Raw genomic sequence first — 16317 nt, forward strand, 5'->3', positions numbered from 1 at the left:
CAAAAACGTACACTGTTACTTTACGCAAGAAAGTATAAAATTTTTTCATTTGCACACTTATTCCAGACCACGCATCAACTGTGCTGTTTGTAAATGCAAATCTGTTTTTGTCTTTGTAAGCAGAATGCATTTTAATTTAAAGGCCAGAAAGTTGTTATGCAGCACCCCAACCTCTCAAACAAGCCTTTAGGGCTTCTGCTAAGCAGATCTAGTTATGTCCCAGTCCTGGTCTAAGTACAAGCATTATCCAAGAGCAAATTGAACACCACACCAGTTTTATAACTGTTTCAATGTTTAAATGCAGACCACTGCAGCACATTAATCCCTGACACAAAGCCATAGCACAGCTTTAACAGCAGCACTGTTGTCCCCAGCACACACCCATTGATGGAAACTCTGAGCACAGCCAGAGCTTGTCTAACATCTTCAGCATGATTTTATTTCTATCATTTCCTGCGACAAACACCTTTTCCCATTAGTCTTTCAATCCTGACAGTTTTAAATACAGGTAGTATTCTTCAGTTACAATTTAAAATGCTAAATTTCAAGGAGAAAATAAACTTGTACCAGCATGCTTTCAAACTGTCTCAATGAGAGAAGCACATCAGATAAAAATCAATGTGTTCTTACTCTGTACACAGCCTTCACTAAGCATGACCAGCTCAGATATACCAGTTAAAATGTAACTTCACCCCAGCCTCTGCTTTCATTACAAAACCACAGCTCAGGCAGGAAGAGCAGGCCTGTAGTATATTTGACTCAAGCATTACCATTCACATAGCAAACAAAAAAAATCCCTCCCAGCTACCCACCCCACCCCTCCCGAGCCCTGTGCAGGCACACATGCAAGAAAATTCTGACAAAGCACAGAAAAAATTCTGACAAACCAAATCTGGTTGGAAAAGACCAAAGATTATGGAGTCCAACTATTAACCCAGCACTGCCAAGGCCACCACAGAACCATGTCCCTGAGTGCCACATCTATGTGTATTGTCAATACCTCCAGGTGGTGATTCTGACACTCCTCCGGGTGGCCTGTTCCATGGTTTGACAACCCTTTTGGTGAAGAAATTTTCCATAATACCCAATCTAAAACTCCTCTGGTGCAATTTGAGGCTGTTTCTTCTTGTCCTATCAGTTGTTACTTGGGAGAAGAGACTGATCCCCACCTGGCTACACCCTCCTTCCAGGGAGTTGTAGAGAGTTAAATGGTCTCCGTGAGCCTCCTTTGGTCCAGGCTGAACACTCCCAGCTCCCTCAGCTTGCTCCTCAGACTTGTGCTCCAGACCCTTCTCCAGCTCCACTGCCTTTCTCTGGACTCTCTCCAGCACCTCAGTGTGTTTTCTGTAGTGAGAAGCCCAGAACTGGACACAACACTTGAGGTGTGGCCTCACCAGTGCCAAGTACTGAGGGACAATCTCTGTCCTGGTCCTGCTGGCCACACTGGCTGATACAGGCCAGGATGCCACTGGCCTTCTTGGCTACCTGGACATACTTAGATGGTTTTTTTCTGATGGAGCACTAACATAGCATTACTAAATCTTCAGTGAATTAAATAATATAATTGCATTACACAAAAAAGAATCATGGTCTAGGACAAAGATTTTGTGTACGCACTGCTGCTTTCCAAGGCTCTGGCAATTGTTTGACACCTCAACTGTTAGACTTTCTAGCACATATCTGGTAAAGTATTACACATTTTGTTTGTGCAATCAAGAACTCTCAATGTGAAAAAACATTTTATTGCAAACTTCTAAAAGCAAAAAATGACCCCAACTAAAGCAGAAATCTGGCACATAATGTGCTCAGATTTTTTTACAAAATAATTACAATCCAAGAAAAAATGCCTACATAAATCAGTACAAGTATCATAAAGTATAAAAGCTACAAGACAAGAAAATTATAGTTCCTTCCGTACAAAATACGCTTCAAGAGCTGTATCCTGTTCTCACACATTTCATGATGTAACTTTTGTTCGAGAAATTATTTCATTCACAAAACTGTTGTTCTTTGCCAGCACATCACTTCTCAGCTGTTTCAACTTGACTTTGATGTCTTCTTCTGACATATCTGTCAGGGGCAATGCTTTCACTTGACAAAGAAAATCCTGAATTATCTTTTCACCTTCCTGAAATGGAGAGAAGAGAAGAGAAGGAAAAGAGAACAGAAAAGAAGTTTAGATTGCAAGGAGAAATTTTCCAAATTTCGTACAGATATAGAGTATGGTTCATCAGCAGAAATTCAGTGCAAGCAAAAATCATGGTTATTTTTGTCCTTGCTATCAAGTTCTGAACACCAGAACAAACCACTTATGCTGGTACCAGAGGTTCTTTTTCAATGCATGAGCAAAGAGCACCAGTTGATCAGCATAAATACAGTATTTAACATTTTGATCTCCTGTAAGTGTTCCACATTTAATTCCAGCGTGCAGCCACATGAGGTGAGGACTGCCAGCAATAACCAGAATGGTCCCATTACCCAAACCAGTTACTTTTAGAAGAGACTGACAATCAAAAGCAATGTTTCAATATGCAAAAGGAAAGGACAAATTGTAACCAAGCAACTGCAGAGTGGCCCTCACCAAGGAGAACAGATGATAATTAAGCTTCATGCATATGCTTTTACACAAACAGGCAAAGTGGAACTTCTAAACAATCTGATTTGAATAGCAAGAACAAACACTGCAATGAGCGGTATTCAGAATCCCTGTGTTGGAAACAATTGGTCCAGAATGAAGAAGTTTTGTCTAGTCCTCTGCACTGTAGAATTCTACTGGAAAGTTTACTTAGTTTTCCTCTTATCATTTAAGACTGATGCACTAGTTTTCAGTGCAGAAGTTTCCAAAACCCTTCTCACTCTACACAAGATAACCAAGGCTGATAAACACTTGGGGTGAGACATCTAAAGCTCTGCCACTCTATTGCCTAGAGGGTTTATGGAATATTATGTATTCCTGAACAACCAAGAATAAAACATGATGCTGTATTTGTCACAAGTGTTTGCCATGTCAATTTAATTTACACCAACTTAGGACCATGCAGCCAGGTCCAAGTAATCTGAAAATTCCTCCACCATGATACCTGACACAGGAAAGGTAATAGTGGAGCAACTGAGGTAGCTGGAGGGAAAGCCTTCTGGCAGTAAAAAGCAGAACAAACCAGAGATCATTCATCTAAAGCATCAGATCCACTTACTGAGCCAGGAACAACAAATGCAGTTGACCTCTGAAACGGAAAATAAAGTAACAGGTAACAACCTCTGTCTAGGCAAAGGCTTTTTAAATGCAGGAAGTGTTTTGGATGTGGACTAACACTTCAAGGCTTCAATACACTGGAGTAGTATTGAGGTTGCCAGAAGGAGATAAATGTGGTACAAGGCTATGGAGTTTCAGGCTGGCTGCTGGGACACAGAACTAAGCTCTGGAAGCAGGTTTGTGTGCATGCAGCAAGGAGGACCTAGCCATTGACAAAAACCAATGCAAGCCACAAAGCAGCAGCACATGGACTTCCCAGGAGGCTGCCACAGATGCCACAGTCAGGACTCTTAATCCAGAAACAAGACGACACAGGATATTCCGTAAAAGCTTCCTGCAGTTTTTGTTTTCCTTTATACGACCTGCTAACAAATCTTCTTTAAAGACACTTCGCTTTGTGACACCTGTAAATCAGACATTCCAGGTGCTGATTGCCATGCTCTTTGATATGATCATCTTCTGAGATGTGACAGTTCTGATGGGATGTGGAAGGGCACAAAGGAGAAGGCTGGGTATTCAGCTTTTCTCTGGTGTGAACAGATCTGATCACACTGGGCTCTAAGAACTCAGCACCAAAGAACACTCAAGTAAGGGGGAGCAAATCCAGGTGTGACCCAGCTGCAGAGCCAAGAATATTCTACACAATGGTCACAAAAGCTGTATCTTAAATCTGTATTTTTAGATAACTACGTTAACTTGAAATTAATCTAAGTCAAACCCACTACCCCTGAACATCTCTTCAACTCCTAATGAACATCATAGCCAAGCCATTTTGTTACAGAAATATGTATTATTTTTATCACAGGTAATTATCCTCAAAATTTGGGGGAATCTAAATCCTTAAACGATTTTGCTTCAGCTATTCAAATTTTAAAATTTATTTCTGATAGCAAACCTCTCTTTCTCTGTATAATTTCTTGGCTGGTGGTTCTTCAGATTCCTGGGACTTGCCAATGTTTTGAAACTCCTCCAGCTCCAATGCTTTCTCTCTTGCACTTTCTATCACATGTTTTGGGAAAGCCGCCAACTCTGCTACATGTATTCCAAAACTCTGGTCACAAACACCTGGATGCAGAGAAAAAAACCCAACAGTTAAGAATTCTCACAGAGATTATATGGACATGCTTGTAATAGTTCTCTGTCCTAAAGAATTAAGTGCATGACATTATTTGGTTCTCCTCAACACTTTCTGATTTACCTTTTTTACTAAAAACAATAACACAGAATATGAATACGCTCTTATTTAATTAAGCTCTATTACAGCAGTAATTGCAGAGCTCCAAAGTGCTTCAAGAAGAAATGGAAAACTCTTCAGGCAGAGAGAATTTCCCTCTAGTACTTGAATGAAATTTAACAATGATTTTTATTAAAGTATTTTGTCACAGTCTGTAGAATATAATAATTTGCATGTTTTTAATAGGTATCACTGACATGTACTCTATACCTATATAAATACATATATCTGTGTGTATAGATAAATATTAAACATGTATTCTCAAACATCCCTCCCCTCCTTTTGAATCTGTACCACATAATTCCTCAGTCTCCAGGAGTCATCTTTAATTATCAAAATCTTTCAACTGTAACTTCACACTTACTTCAATTAATATACTGTTTATAACGTGTTTGACAAAAGTCCTCATAATTGCTCAGAATTTGTAAATTATACACAGTTACATAAAACAATTTTCACTTCAGTATCAAAAGTCTTCCGATAAAATCTATCAACTCTTATTTGTTTGCATTATCATAATTCCATTTGTCCTCCCACAGATATTACTACATCCTTTTAATTCTGTTCTCCAGCAAGGAGTTAAGAATAAATTAATTACACTTGCAAAATGACAGTTGGTATTTTAACTAATCATCTATTAAATACTGGGTAACCAAAGAGTAGGTGAAGGAAAGCTTAGCACTTCAACTTCTTCTGTTTTATTAACCCTGTAATCTCTCAGGTGTCTTAAAGGAAATTAACACATTTAAGCAGAAATTAGTCTTCTTGATTTTGTATTAAAGGCACACCTCCCCAGACCCAGAGTTAACTGAGTTCTCAGCTCAGAGAATCCTGAGGAGAAGAACAGTACTTCATGAGTCTCCTCTTCCAGTGATTTTGTCACTCTTCACGCATGAAGACATGGTTGAAAACACTGTATAAAAGTTCCGTTATGCTTTTCAGGTTTAGTTATACATTTCAAATGACACAAAACCTGTTATTTGTTTCAAAACACAGCTGTATCCGAGCTGCCTACACACACATCCTTGATGGAGCAATGTAACAATTCCAAAAGGGCAAGAGCACAATACTAAATGCAAAAACCTAGGTGAAAGATGGATATCTGTTTAGAGATCAGGTATTTAAGGATGAAGATTTCACAGTGTTGTACCTCCTCTGACAGAGATTTAAGTAGATAGCTAAAAAATATTGTGTCTCCGCGCTCAATACCACCTTCCAAGAAAATGGATGGAATGAAAAGACATTGCATGTACAAAGAAAAGATGTGTGTGACTAAAAATGGCAAAACTGATTGAAGAAAAATATGGAACTGGGCTTCTACAGTTTTTATCATGACCAGAATGGCTGAATTAATGTACGTTTTAAAAATTAAAGGAGTGGGTTGAAGAAAGAGAACTCATCCAACTATCTGGGGAATATTAGGGGGTTTTATTGTACAAGCTGCTGTTCCAGAGGATGTAGAAGGTAGAAGGGTTCGATATAGCGTATATTGATTCCCTCCTCAACCAACATGCTCAAAATAAGGCATCCTAAAGATGGCATGTTTGCAGATTCTGTACCTCACCATCTCTTGCTGTACCAAAACCACTTGGTTTCCATGTACGCTTGCAGCAGTTTATGACTATTTTTCTTCAGTTCCAATGCCACACTAAATCACCTTGTAAGCACCAATTTGAGCAATGCATTCAGAGGGCTATGAACCTTCACTCTGTGGAAAGAGCTCAACATATGCTGGAGAATGGGAATGCTGGAGATGGGAAACAGCAAACTAGGAAAGAACCACAGACATCTCCTCTCCACTGGGACCAGCTGGGAACCAGGGGCACAGAAGTTTGGTGTAACATTCAAGCAAAAACTGGGCATTCCCCAGGAAAATGCACCCACAGAAGCCATTTCTAAGGAATAAAGATCCCAAAAGACAAGGACGCAGAGTTTTAAAGGTTTTAAAGGCTGTGGCAGACAGAGCTAATCTATCCAGCTTTGAACAGACTCTCAGCAAAACCAGAGGAGAGCAGTACTTCTGCTCCTGCTGTGATTCCCCTTGCTCGGAGCAGCCTCCCAAGCTTTAGAGAAAAGGACCCGAAACCTAACTGCAAGACTATAGCCAGGGGGGAACACAAAATTAGAAGAGGTCATACATGTAATCTAAAGGCAAGAAATGCAGTAATTTCGTGGATTTAAAATGGAAGAAAAGAGTAAGAAAGAGCCAATTAGTAATGTCATAGGTGTAAAACCAGCAAGGTATCAGATCCAGGACAGCCAGAGAGTTCTGCAGTAACCCTGTTCTACCCATTCAAGTGTTATCTAACTCATTCCTTCGTTGTGCAACTTGGAAGAGAAAAATTAAGAGGTACACAGTAAGAAGGAGTACTCTGCCCACATTTTAAATCAAAATCTCAGCCCAGAGGTTGCCCATCAGACTGAAATGCTCTAGTGAGAACAATCCAGAATCACTGTAGAGCTCACAACTAAATTAGAATGCCATAAATGGGCACACCTTGCAAGCCACAGTTACAGCTCTGCTTTATTTAGCAATAAATACAGGCTCTGGCCGAAGGGAGCAAAAACAAATGATGGGGGATATAGAGAAGCAGGAGGAATAGACGAAAATTATGCCTAATTAAAAATTGTTTAATTTAATACCAAAAGGAACAACTGGATCCACTAAAAGATTTTAATTAAATACATCCAACTGACCTTATACTAACAAAACAAGTTAGTTGTTTCACTATGATGCCATTTGCTAAAAATTACCCATATGATTTTTCCTACATCAGACAACTCTATAAATTGGGCAACGCAAGACTGAGTCTTATTACAATGAAATAGCCACTATTAAAAACTGTCAGTACGTGAAAGGTGCACTCATTTCTTTTAAAAGAATGGTTTAAGAAATGTCTCTTCCATCAGCAGGTTAAAATGGCTGTTTTACGAAAACACAAACTAACCTCCTGGAACCCTTCTCTCTGGCTATAAAAAAGAAAAAGGGAGCAACTCAAAACCATCAACTTGAGTGGCAGAAATAACCTAGGAATTTTAAAAAATAATCCTCAGTGCTGTGTTCACACATGGACAGAGCTCCAGTCACATACACTGTCTAAGGACAGAAAAGAATATATACATGTTATGAACCCCAAACCTGGAGTACGACACGAATTTCGGGGGGGATTTTTTAAAAGATTTTCTCTCTCAGGGCAAAATGAAGTTGAGCCACGGTCTTACCTTCCTTGACACGATAAAGCATCGTCAGTGTGTCATCACTGGTCAGAGCAGTGACATGGAGGTTATTTACTGTTGGCACTTGGTCAGCAAGAGCTGTGAGCTCATGAAAGTGTGTAGCAAACATGGCAAACCCACAGATTTTGCTGGCAATGTATTCTGAGATAGCCCACGCTAAGCCAAAGCCATCGTAGGTAGAAGTTCCTCTTCCCAGCTCATCAATGATTATCAGGGAGTTTTCAGTTGCTGTCCTGAAAGCACAAGAGCATTTGTTACCCTTTGACAGCAGCATGAACTCTGGATACTGGAGTATCACAAGTTATGCTGTGGATGCAGAGCATGGAAGAGGCAAAAGATTCTTCTTATTTACAAATATAGTGCAGACACAGCATTACACAGATCATTCCAATTTAGCTTTGTCCTATTAAGACTTTGGCCTCTTGGTAGCAACACTGTATTGACCACTGGAATAAACAGAAGACTACTTCAAGAACTGATGTACCAGCTAAAAAGAACTTGAGATTCTCCACTAAGATTCCCCACGAAAGAAAAATCTTAAATGCAGCTCTCTTAGAATGCCTCCTTTCCCATCAACCCCAGTCAACACAATCAAACAAGAGCACAAGACTTGCCTAAGGATTGAAGCAGTTTCCAGCATTTCAGCCATGAAAGTAGACACTCCTTTCAGCTGGCTGTCTCCTGCTCCCACCCGAGCCAGGATACAATCCACAACGGTGATTTCTGCGGACTCACACGGCACAAAACACCCAATTTGGGCCATAAGAACAATCACCCCTGTCTGTCGGATGTATGTTGATTTTCCCCCCATGTTAGGGCCTAAAGAAGAAATTTTCCAAAAATTAATTTAAAAAGCATCACCTTTTTACAATTCAACAGTTCTTTTAAAGGAGAACAGGCTCTAAATTGAAACAAAGAGGGCTTAAACCTATTACTCTCTTGTCAGAAAAGAGCAGCAAACTTGCCTAACAGGTGCAACAAGCGGCTCCAGGGCTAACTAACAAAGCTTGCTTGTTTGTCTGTCTTACTGAATGCTCCTTTTTCAAAATAAAGGTGATCACAGAACATTGGGGCCCCCATAAGTTTTGGGACTTTTCAAAAGTATAAGCAGTCATCTAAAAAGTGTTCACACCTAAAAGTAATAAGCTTTAAATTAAAAAGAATCAGTATTTATTTCTGCTTAAGAGTTGTAGTAATTTGTTTTCACCTCAAACAACTATTAAAATTTCTCTGTAAAAACGAAACAGCTTAGTTACAGACTGGGTACAAGCTAACAGGTGAATAAGGATCAGCAAACCCAGATATTAAGTAGTTAATTGTAACTGAAATACAAATGAAATAAAAAGTATTATCCAGAAAACTGATCATTAAAAGCAATTTTAGCTTTTGCTAACCAGAAAAAGAAGTGTGTTACCATGCATTTATTCAGATTTTCAGTTTTTCTTTTTGATTATGTTAGAAGTGCTCATTAATCATCCTCTAATTTCAGATCTTTGCTACTCAGAACGTATGTTAAGGACATCTGGATGGAAATTAAAATTCAATTAAATCTATAAACACTAAAAATGTTTTTGCGTGTAGTAAAATTATCTTAATTACACCAGAGAAAAGGATAAAAAATGGTATAGTCATTGAATCATGTTTTGCATTTAAAATCAACTTTAATGCTTCACAAAGAAAACACTAACAAAGAGGCTGTTTAAAATCTTGCCTACAAAAATGTGGCTACAGTACAGTTGATGCCTAGTGGAATTTTCCAAATCTCTTTAGCAGGGTCAGGCTTTCCAGCTCCTGAGGTTGCCTGCCTTGTGGAGTTACACTCAATAGGGCATTACTTTAAGGAAGGACTAATTTCTTATTTTCTACTGTCCCAGCAGCCTCTCTTTTCTTCACAAATGACTCTTTATAAATTAGTGATCACCTTCTCCAAACAGTGCACTACAACTAAAATCACAATAACCAATTCCATTACTATTAGTTTGGATAATGAGAAATATGCCTGTATGTACAGAAACATGTAGAATATGCATAGTCAAAGGCAACGTTTCACAAGAACATTGTGGACACTTTTTTTAAAAAATACAATCAATAATAGCAATAAATGATAGCTTACAAACACCCTCCCTTCTTTTCCAGAGCTAAATCTTATTCCCCATGCAGAAAGGTGAGTAACTCAGTAGCTGCTTGCCCTCGATGAGAGAAATTGTTTTGACAGAATTTTATCAGGTTGCTGATTTGCTTTGTGTGTTGCTGGTTTGTTTTATCTTTTCAAGAAGACATCATTATTGGAAATACTCGAGACATTTATAAAGTAAATAACAAACAAAAAAGAGAGAAGAAATATTTACCAGTAATAATGTGGAACATCTGCTTGCCCTTCTCAAATGTAATGTCATTGGGGATGAAGGCCACCTCATCCTGCACTTCAATGCAGGGATGCCTGGCACCTTTCAGCACAATCCTGCCTTGTCCCTTCTCCAGAATGATGGGCCGGATGTAGGGCACCGGGGCTCCGTTTGACACGTGGGCAAAGCTGACAATGGCATCCAGCTGAGCTATCACATCATTCATCATCTGGATGGGCTCTGCATAGCCTGGTTTGCATTGAGGAGACACAAATTCAATGCCATTAGCTATTCTTCTGCTCTTGCTGAGAGGTACCTTGAAGCCTATGCTGAGTCCATCAAGTTAATTCATCTGCAGTAACAATTTTCTTCAGGATGAAAGCCACCTCCTGGGAGAGCCTAGGATGCAATACTGAAGTTTCCAGGCCTTGAATAACAAGGAGACTTCTTCAGATCAAGAAAAGGAGGTGAGGCCACGTTGATTATTCTCCCTCAGCTGGAAATCCAGTAAGTTTCCTTCCTGAAAATTACACTGCATTCTGATGCTCATGCAAGCAAAGACACCAGAGACACAGCACAGACAGTTCAGACACAGCAGCCATCTGTGTTTGTGTGAATGATGGCAGGGAGAGACCTGTCAGATATAGTGCCTGTGACACCAGGCTAGATGGCCCAACATCACCAGTACCAGCTTTAAAAGTTTTGGTGTTTGCTTTTCTTCAGTGAAAGGGATGAGGGACTGGAGTCTACAGCCCAAGTTCCCCAATGTCTCTTCTGCTTTTGGTGAAGGATTGTACAGAATGCCCTGTAAGCAGGCAATCTTGGAGCAAAATATATGGAAATAACTTAAAACATCAAGATTTTTTATTGCCATGTAAGCAATGACTAACTTGATCTTATACTGCAGATCAATGTTCTTAGACCTCAGGTCCCACTCCTTCAGTTCTCTCTTGTCCTGTACCTCTCCTGCTGTTTGGGTGAAGACACCCAGAGTCAGGGAGATAGGTGGAGGATAGATGTGGCCTTCATGGCCTTATTTTTGTTCCTGTTAAGGGATTAGCATTTGCACCTCATCACTGCACATCTGCAGCAATGCCAGGAAAGGGTCTGGTGACAGAAGACAATTCATATTTCAAACTTTCAACAGCTGTATGAAAGCCACACCTCACTTTTCACACTAATTCTTTGGGCAATATTACAGTTTGTCTCTGTAAAAGACCCTCAAAGAAACAGCAAGTCCTCCCAGCACTCCAGACTGTGACACATATCAACAGTGGCATATTCACCTGAAGCAATGTTAATGATTTCCTTAACAATTGCATCTTGAGCCTCTTCATACTCTTCCCTGTTCTTTATATATTCATCATTGATGGCACTCAGTTTGCTGTGAACAAAACAAGAGTATTTAGAAGCTGTGATGTTCTGCCTTCACCTACAATGCCAAACTTTTGGCCTCCTCATCTGAGTCAATACTAAGTGTTGCCACCTGTTCTAACAGCAAGGTTCAGCACAAAGATCACAATGCAACTGACCTACAATTCATCCACACCAAGACAGCCACAAGATTAATTCCAAGTTTAAGATCACCCATAAGAGTCAAACCAGAAATTTTAGCATCAACACATGACTCTTAAAAACATCTATGTTTGTTATAGAGCTGCTATGTGATAAGGACTGAGTCTTAAAACTGAATTTCTGGTGATTTTGCTACATTTTGCTGCTAAGCAACTGTGTAACTAGCCCAGAGTCCTAAAAACAGGCTTATCAGATCTGGAGGCATTGACTTCTTTCATTTAGCAAAAACCTAAGTTAATTACTGTCACTATGAACAGGTTCTGATTTTCAAACTAAGGTAAGTTGAAATAAAGACAAGAGTTTAAACAAGTTTTTATTCTTCTCAAGCTCGTCTCCTAAACAAAGAACAAGAGTCTTCAAGACTGAATAAGAAACACACCCAAGTAGTGTGCCCACACTACAGGCAGAAGTCAGTCTTGTGCTTCTAGTACCACCTACAGAAGCAAGTATAACTTAACTAAGCACAGAAAAGTCTTTTTTATTAGTGATGCATGGGCTGCTTCACTAAGGGAAAGTAACAGATGACACAGTACAGGTTCTAAGTACATCTTCTCAGTTACAGAAAAGCCTAACTTCATCATACATTTAGATTCACAACATATTTAGAACCAGAAATGTTTCACATTTCAGGGATGTTTTTAAAAAATATCCTCTGAGTAAATGTTAAAACAAAATTCAATTAAGGTTTACACTTTGTTCATTTAAGAAAATTGTTGCAAAATACGCCAAACATATTGGCTAGTGTGAACCAATATGTTTGCCCTCCTTTTCAAAGATAAGGATTGGTAACTGCGGAAGTGAGTGATTAGCAGAAACCAGTCACTGCACCATTACACCCAGTGGACAAGAAGCTGAACACAAGCCAGCAGTGTGCCCCTGAGGCAGAGGAGGCCAAGTCCATGCTGGCTGCCCTATCTAGAGTGGACCCAGCATGCTGAAGAAGTCATTCTCCCCTCTATTCAGCACTCTTGAGACAGCATCTCTAGTTTTGGGTTCTGTCCTCCCAACATTGAACCTGGAGCAGACGATCACCACAAAGGTACAGAGCAGGAGCATGCAGCACACAAGGATAAGGCAGAGAGATGCCTGCTCAGGCTGAGAGAATCTGAGGTCAGCCTGGAGGGAAGAGGCAACAGACTTCCTTTTGGAGGTGCAGAGCAAAAGAATGTGATCCTAAGATCCCAAGTTTCTGTGAGGAAAATTCTCATTAGATCTGATGAGGAAAGTTTTTATAAATAGTAATTCAGCACTGGAACTGGTGCACCACAAGGCTGTGAAGGATACTTAGAAGATGGGCACTTGGGCAAAGCCTTGGGCTACCCCATCTAAGCCTGAGATAGGAGCTGATTTCCAGGGTGTATCTGCTTTGAGTGAGGGATATGAAGTAGCCTTTAACCGAAGTTATTACCCATTTCTGCACATGTAACTTTCTGCTTCATTTGCTCTGTGTAATAACTCTGAAGAACAGAGAAACATTTAACAACTGATGCAGTCCTTGCTCCTGCTAAAATGCTCTAAAAGAGCTAAAATTCAGCAAAAAAACCCCCAGACTTTTCAGCTAATCTGTGTCAGAACTGCTGTCCAGACAAAGACATACTGAAACAGCCTCAATGAAATTAGCCTGAAGACAATTTTTTTAACAGCTCAAACTAAAGAGCCACAGAATTGAAGTTCAATACACAGGACTAACAGAAATTAGAGAGGATTTGGAACAAAGGGGGAAAGAAGGTAATCATCAACAAAATTTTGCATGTCACATTTGGTGATAAACATAAATAGCTCTTTCCCTAGTGCAGCTTGTGTCTGTATAAACATTCACAGTAAAAGCAATTATGATACTTGCTGCAGCTATAACAGAGAAATTAGCCCAAGTTAAAGGACCAAAAACAGATAACAGTTGGTAATGTAAATGGGGAGTGCAGCTTTTAACATAAACTCTATGCCAGTCCTGCTCAATATTTCAATCTGTGACCCAATTAAAAAGGTGAGGTTTTGCCATTCAAGATGTAGGGATTCCAGTTTATCAGCATAATTATAAAGGAACAATTCTATTACTTTCAGAACAGGCTTAAAAAACTACCAATATCATCTCATACCTGTTAGTAAATTTCACACCATTCTTCTGTGTATCAATGATTGTATATTTTGAATTGTTACGGAGAGCTTTCTCCTCCTTACAAGTTATCCTAAAATGATGTCCGAACTGTGAATTTGTCTCCAGTTTGATACTTTTGCCAGCTTCCAAACCTTTCGGATAAAAAGAAAGAAAAAGAAACCAGCTGTATTATCACAAATCCTGCAGCCTGTGCTATTCCTGCTCACTAATTTAGCCCTCACTTACATGACCAAATTCAGTAGACTTGCTTTGGTTCTGTACAGGTATGAGATATACCCAGACCAAACATAAATATGTGGATTCCTTCTCTGCTCTTACTTTAAAATGCTCTCAAAATGCATATTCAAATCAGGCTCATAATTACTGTATTGCTATGAATTCTCCAGGAAGGTGAAAAATGCAAGGACACCTCGCATTGCTGCTGTTAGCACAGCAGCACCTATAATCCTTCTACCAACACATAGTTCTGAGATTTCTCATTCCATCCCTACACTATCTTGGCTTTCCTTCTTCTCAGCCAGGTATCATCTTTACACTAAAAAAATTCAAGACAAAAAAAATGCAAGCTCTTATAACCCAAAGAAAGTATAGTGTTGCCAATTTTCCTTGCCATATGTTCATTGAAAGTTGGTGGCTTTTTCTTAAAGTTGCTCTTTCAGTGCCCAACTCATCAGCTGCCCATGGAATTTTCTGCATAGGATAATCAACTCTTTAAATGTCTCATTTGCTTAAGAATTACATTTCGCAAGGAACATCATAAGAAAACTGAACGGACACTCAGGATAATGCACACAAGGGAAATAAAAAGTCTCAATACAGGTCCTCAAAGAATGTAAAATAGAATTAGACTTAGCCAAGAGTTTGATGAGTTACAGTTCTACAAAATGGATTCTGCAACACATATGGTAATTTCTGAAATATTTTGGAATGCTGTTGAAAAAAAAAAGGCCAAGTTACAAACCAAAAATCCCTCTGTTTTCAACAGCTTGTACTGCAACAACCAAAGTCACCCCAACTCAATAATAAAATAATGCAAACATCCTTTACCCTTTAACCCCTTTATACTAGTTTTCATAACCTGACTGCAAAACATTTTACAAAGGAGACATGAATCAAAGGTAGTTCCAAACCCTACCTAGTTCTCTGGCTGCAGTCTTTAGTAAAGACTGCATTTTTTCCTCCAGTTCATTCATCTTCTCCCTTAATTCTGTTAAATTAGGATCAAAAGACGCCTTGACAAGAAATTCATGATTCTCCACCTAGAGAAAAGTAACAAGAAAAAATTTATAAAAACATGGGCAACAAAACCCCCCCCATCTTCCTGATTATACACAGTGAAATAAATTTACTTAATAATTCATTCAATTTTTTACATATATATAATGCTGTCATGCAATGCTGTTTCTAATAGTTGGTGTCTGGTTCAACTGCAAAACAAATACATCTCAACTGCTTGTTTTCTCAGATAATATACTTCATAGAACCAAATATACCAATTTAACAGACTCCTTTCTGTTGAAATGGAGTTGTCTGCACATTTATTTGCAAACAAATACCTGAGCAGTAGGCAGGACAAAAAGGGAAGTCAGAGAGAATGAAACTGTCATGTACATAATCTGTCTGCTACCCTGGACTTAGGCAGCTAATCAAGACAGTGTAAAAGTATGGGGTGTTTCAAAACAAGAAGCCTTTGGAAGTTTCTGAAGCAGTAATTTCTGCCCCAAAAGAGACTCTAGAGGTTTAGGAAGGAACCTACATAGTATCAGCAAAAATCCTACCAATTTCAACCCAGCTCTTGAGTTGAAAAGCAGATATGGTTCTTTCCAAGCTTAACATTTTCAGAGGCAAGGATGAAGCATGTTGTATGTCATCTTTTTTCTCTCTCTTTCCTGCGCTTCCACTGCCAGGTGGCTATGTACCAAAAGCACTACCAAACTTTGAAGTTGCCCTGACTTGAGGAGGAGGTTGAAGTAGATGGTTTTTCAAAGGCCCCTTACGATTCTGTGATAAATAGGAATGGAAGTGACAATTTCTCAACTTTTATTACAGCTAGGTAAATGAATAACCATATCCCACGCTTTTTGAACTTAGATGTTTCTTTTTATATTAGAATGGATTATTGACATAATTTAGTTGCTATGACAACCTATCCTTCAATTGCACTTAGAATAGAACTGTGTATTTTATTTGAACTCCCTCAAAATCCAAGAGGAATTTCAAGTCAAAGTTCAAATTCTAATATTCACAGGGACAACAACAACCAGTGTTGGCTTATCTGTAGACATTTTCCAGTACCTTGCTGGGGAGGGGGAGAAAAACCAAATTCAACATGCCAGATTCTATGGGATTTGACTAAAAATAACTGACTTGTTATTCTGTTTAGAAGGACAACAAAACATTTTTAAAGTAGAACCTGAAAAGAAATTTGAAGAGCTGGACTATGAAGGGTGAAGGCTTAAACAGCTGTTAGTTTTAAAGAAAACAGAGTCCCAGGGCACACAAACTGCATCAACAGATGGTCTGTAACTGGTATAAAGCTATAAATTTCTTCATTACC

At 39.1% G+C, this 16317-nt stretch overlaps 1 protein-coding gene across 1 annotated transcript in view; it reads right to left on the reverse strand.

The window, feature by feature from the left end:
* Positions 1-1722: 1722 nt before the first annotated feature.
* The window catches only part of MSH2 (mutS homolog 2), a 47440-nt gene continuing 32845 nt past the window's right edge, over positions 1723-16317 (reverse strand). The window contains exons 9-16 of the mRNA XM_066178108.1: positions 14896-15019; positions 13741-13891; positions 11356-11453; positions 10073-10318; positions 8339-8543; positions 7710-7957; positions 4149-4318; positions 1723-2128 (exon numbers count right to left, since the gene is read on the reverse strand). Coding sequence (XP_066034205.1) covers positions 1958-2128; positions 4149-4318; positions 7710-7957; positions 8339-8543; positions 10073-10318; positions 11356-11453; positions 13741-13891; positions 14896-15019 — 1413 coding nt within the window. The 3' untranslated portion in view covers positions 1723-1957. The remainder of the gene's footprint in view (positions 2129-4148; positions 4319-7709; positions 7958-8338; positions 8544-10072; positions 10319-11355; positions 11454-13740; positions 13892-14895; positions 15020-16317) is intronic.

This window comes from Chamaea fasciata, unplaced genomic scaffold (genome assembly GCF_029207755.1).
Source record: "Chamaea fasciata isolate MVZ Bird 193981 ecotype frontalis unplaced genomic scaffold, bChaFas1.0.hap1 SCAF_3, whole genome shotgun sequence".
Classification (NCBI taxonomy): Eukaryota; Metazoa; Chordata; class Aves; order Passeriformes; family Sylviidae; genus Chamaea; species Chamaea fasciata.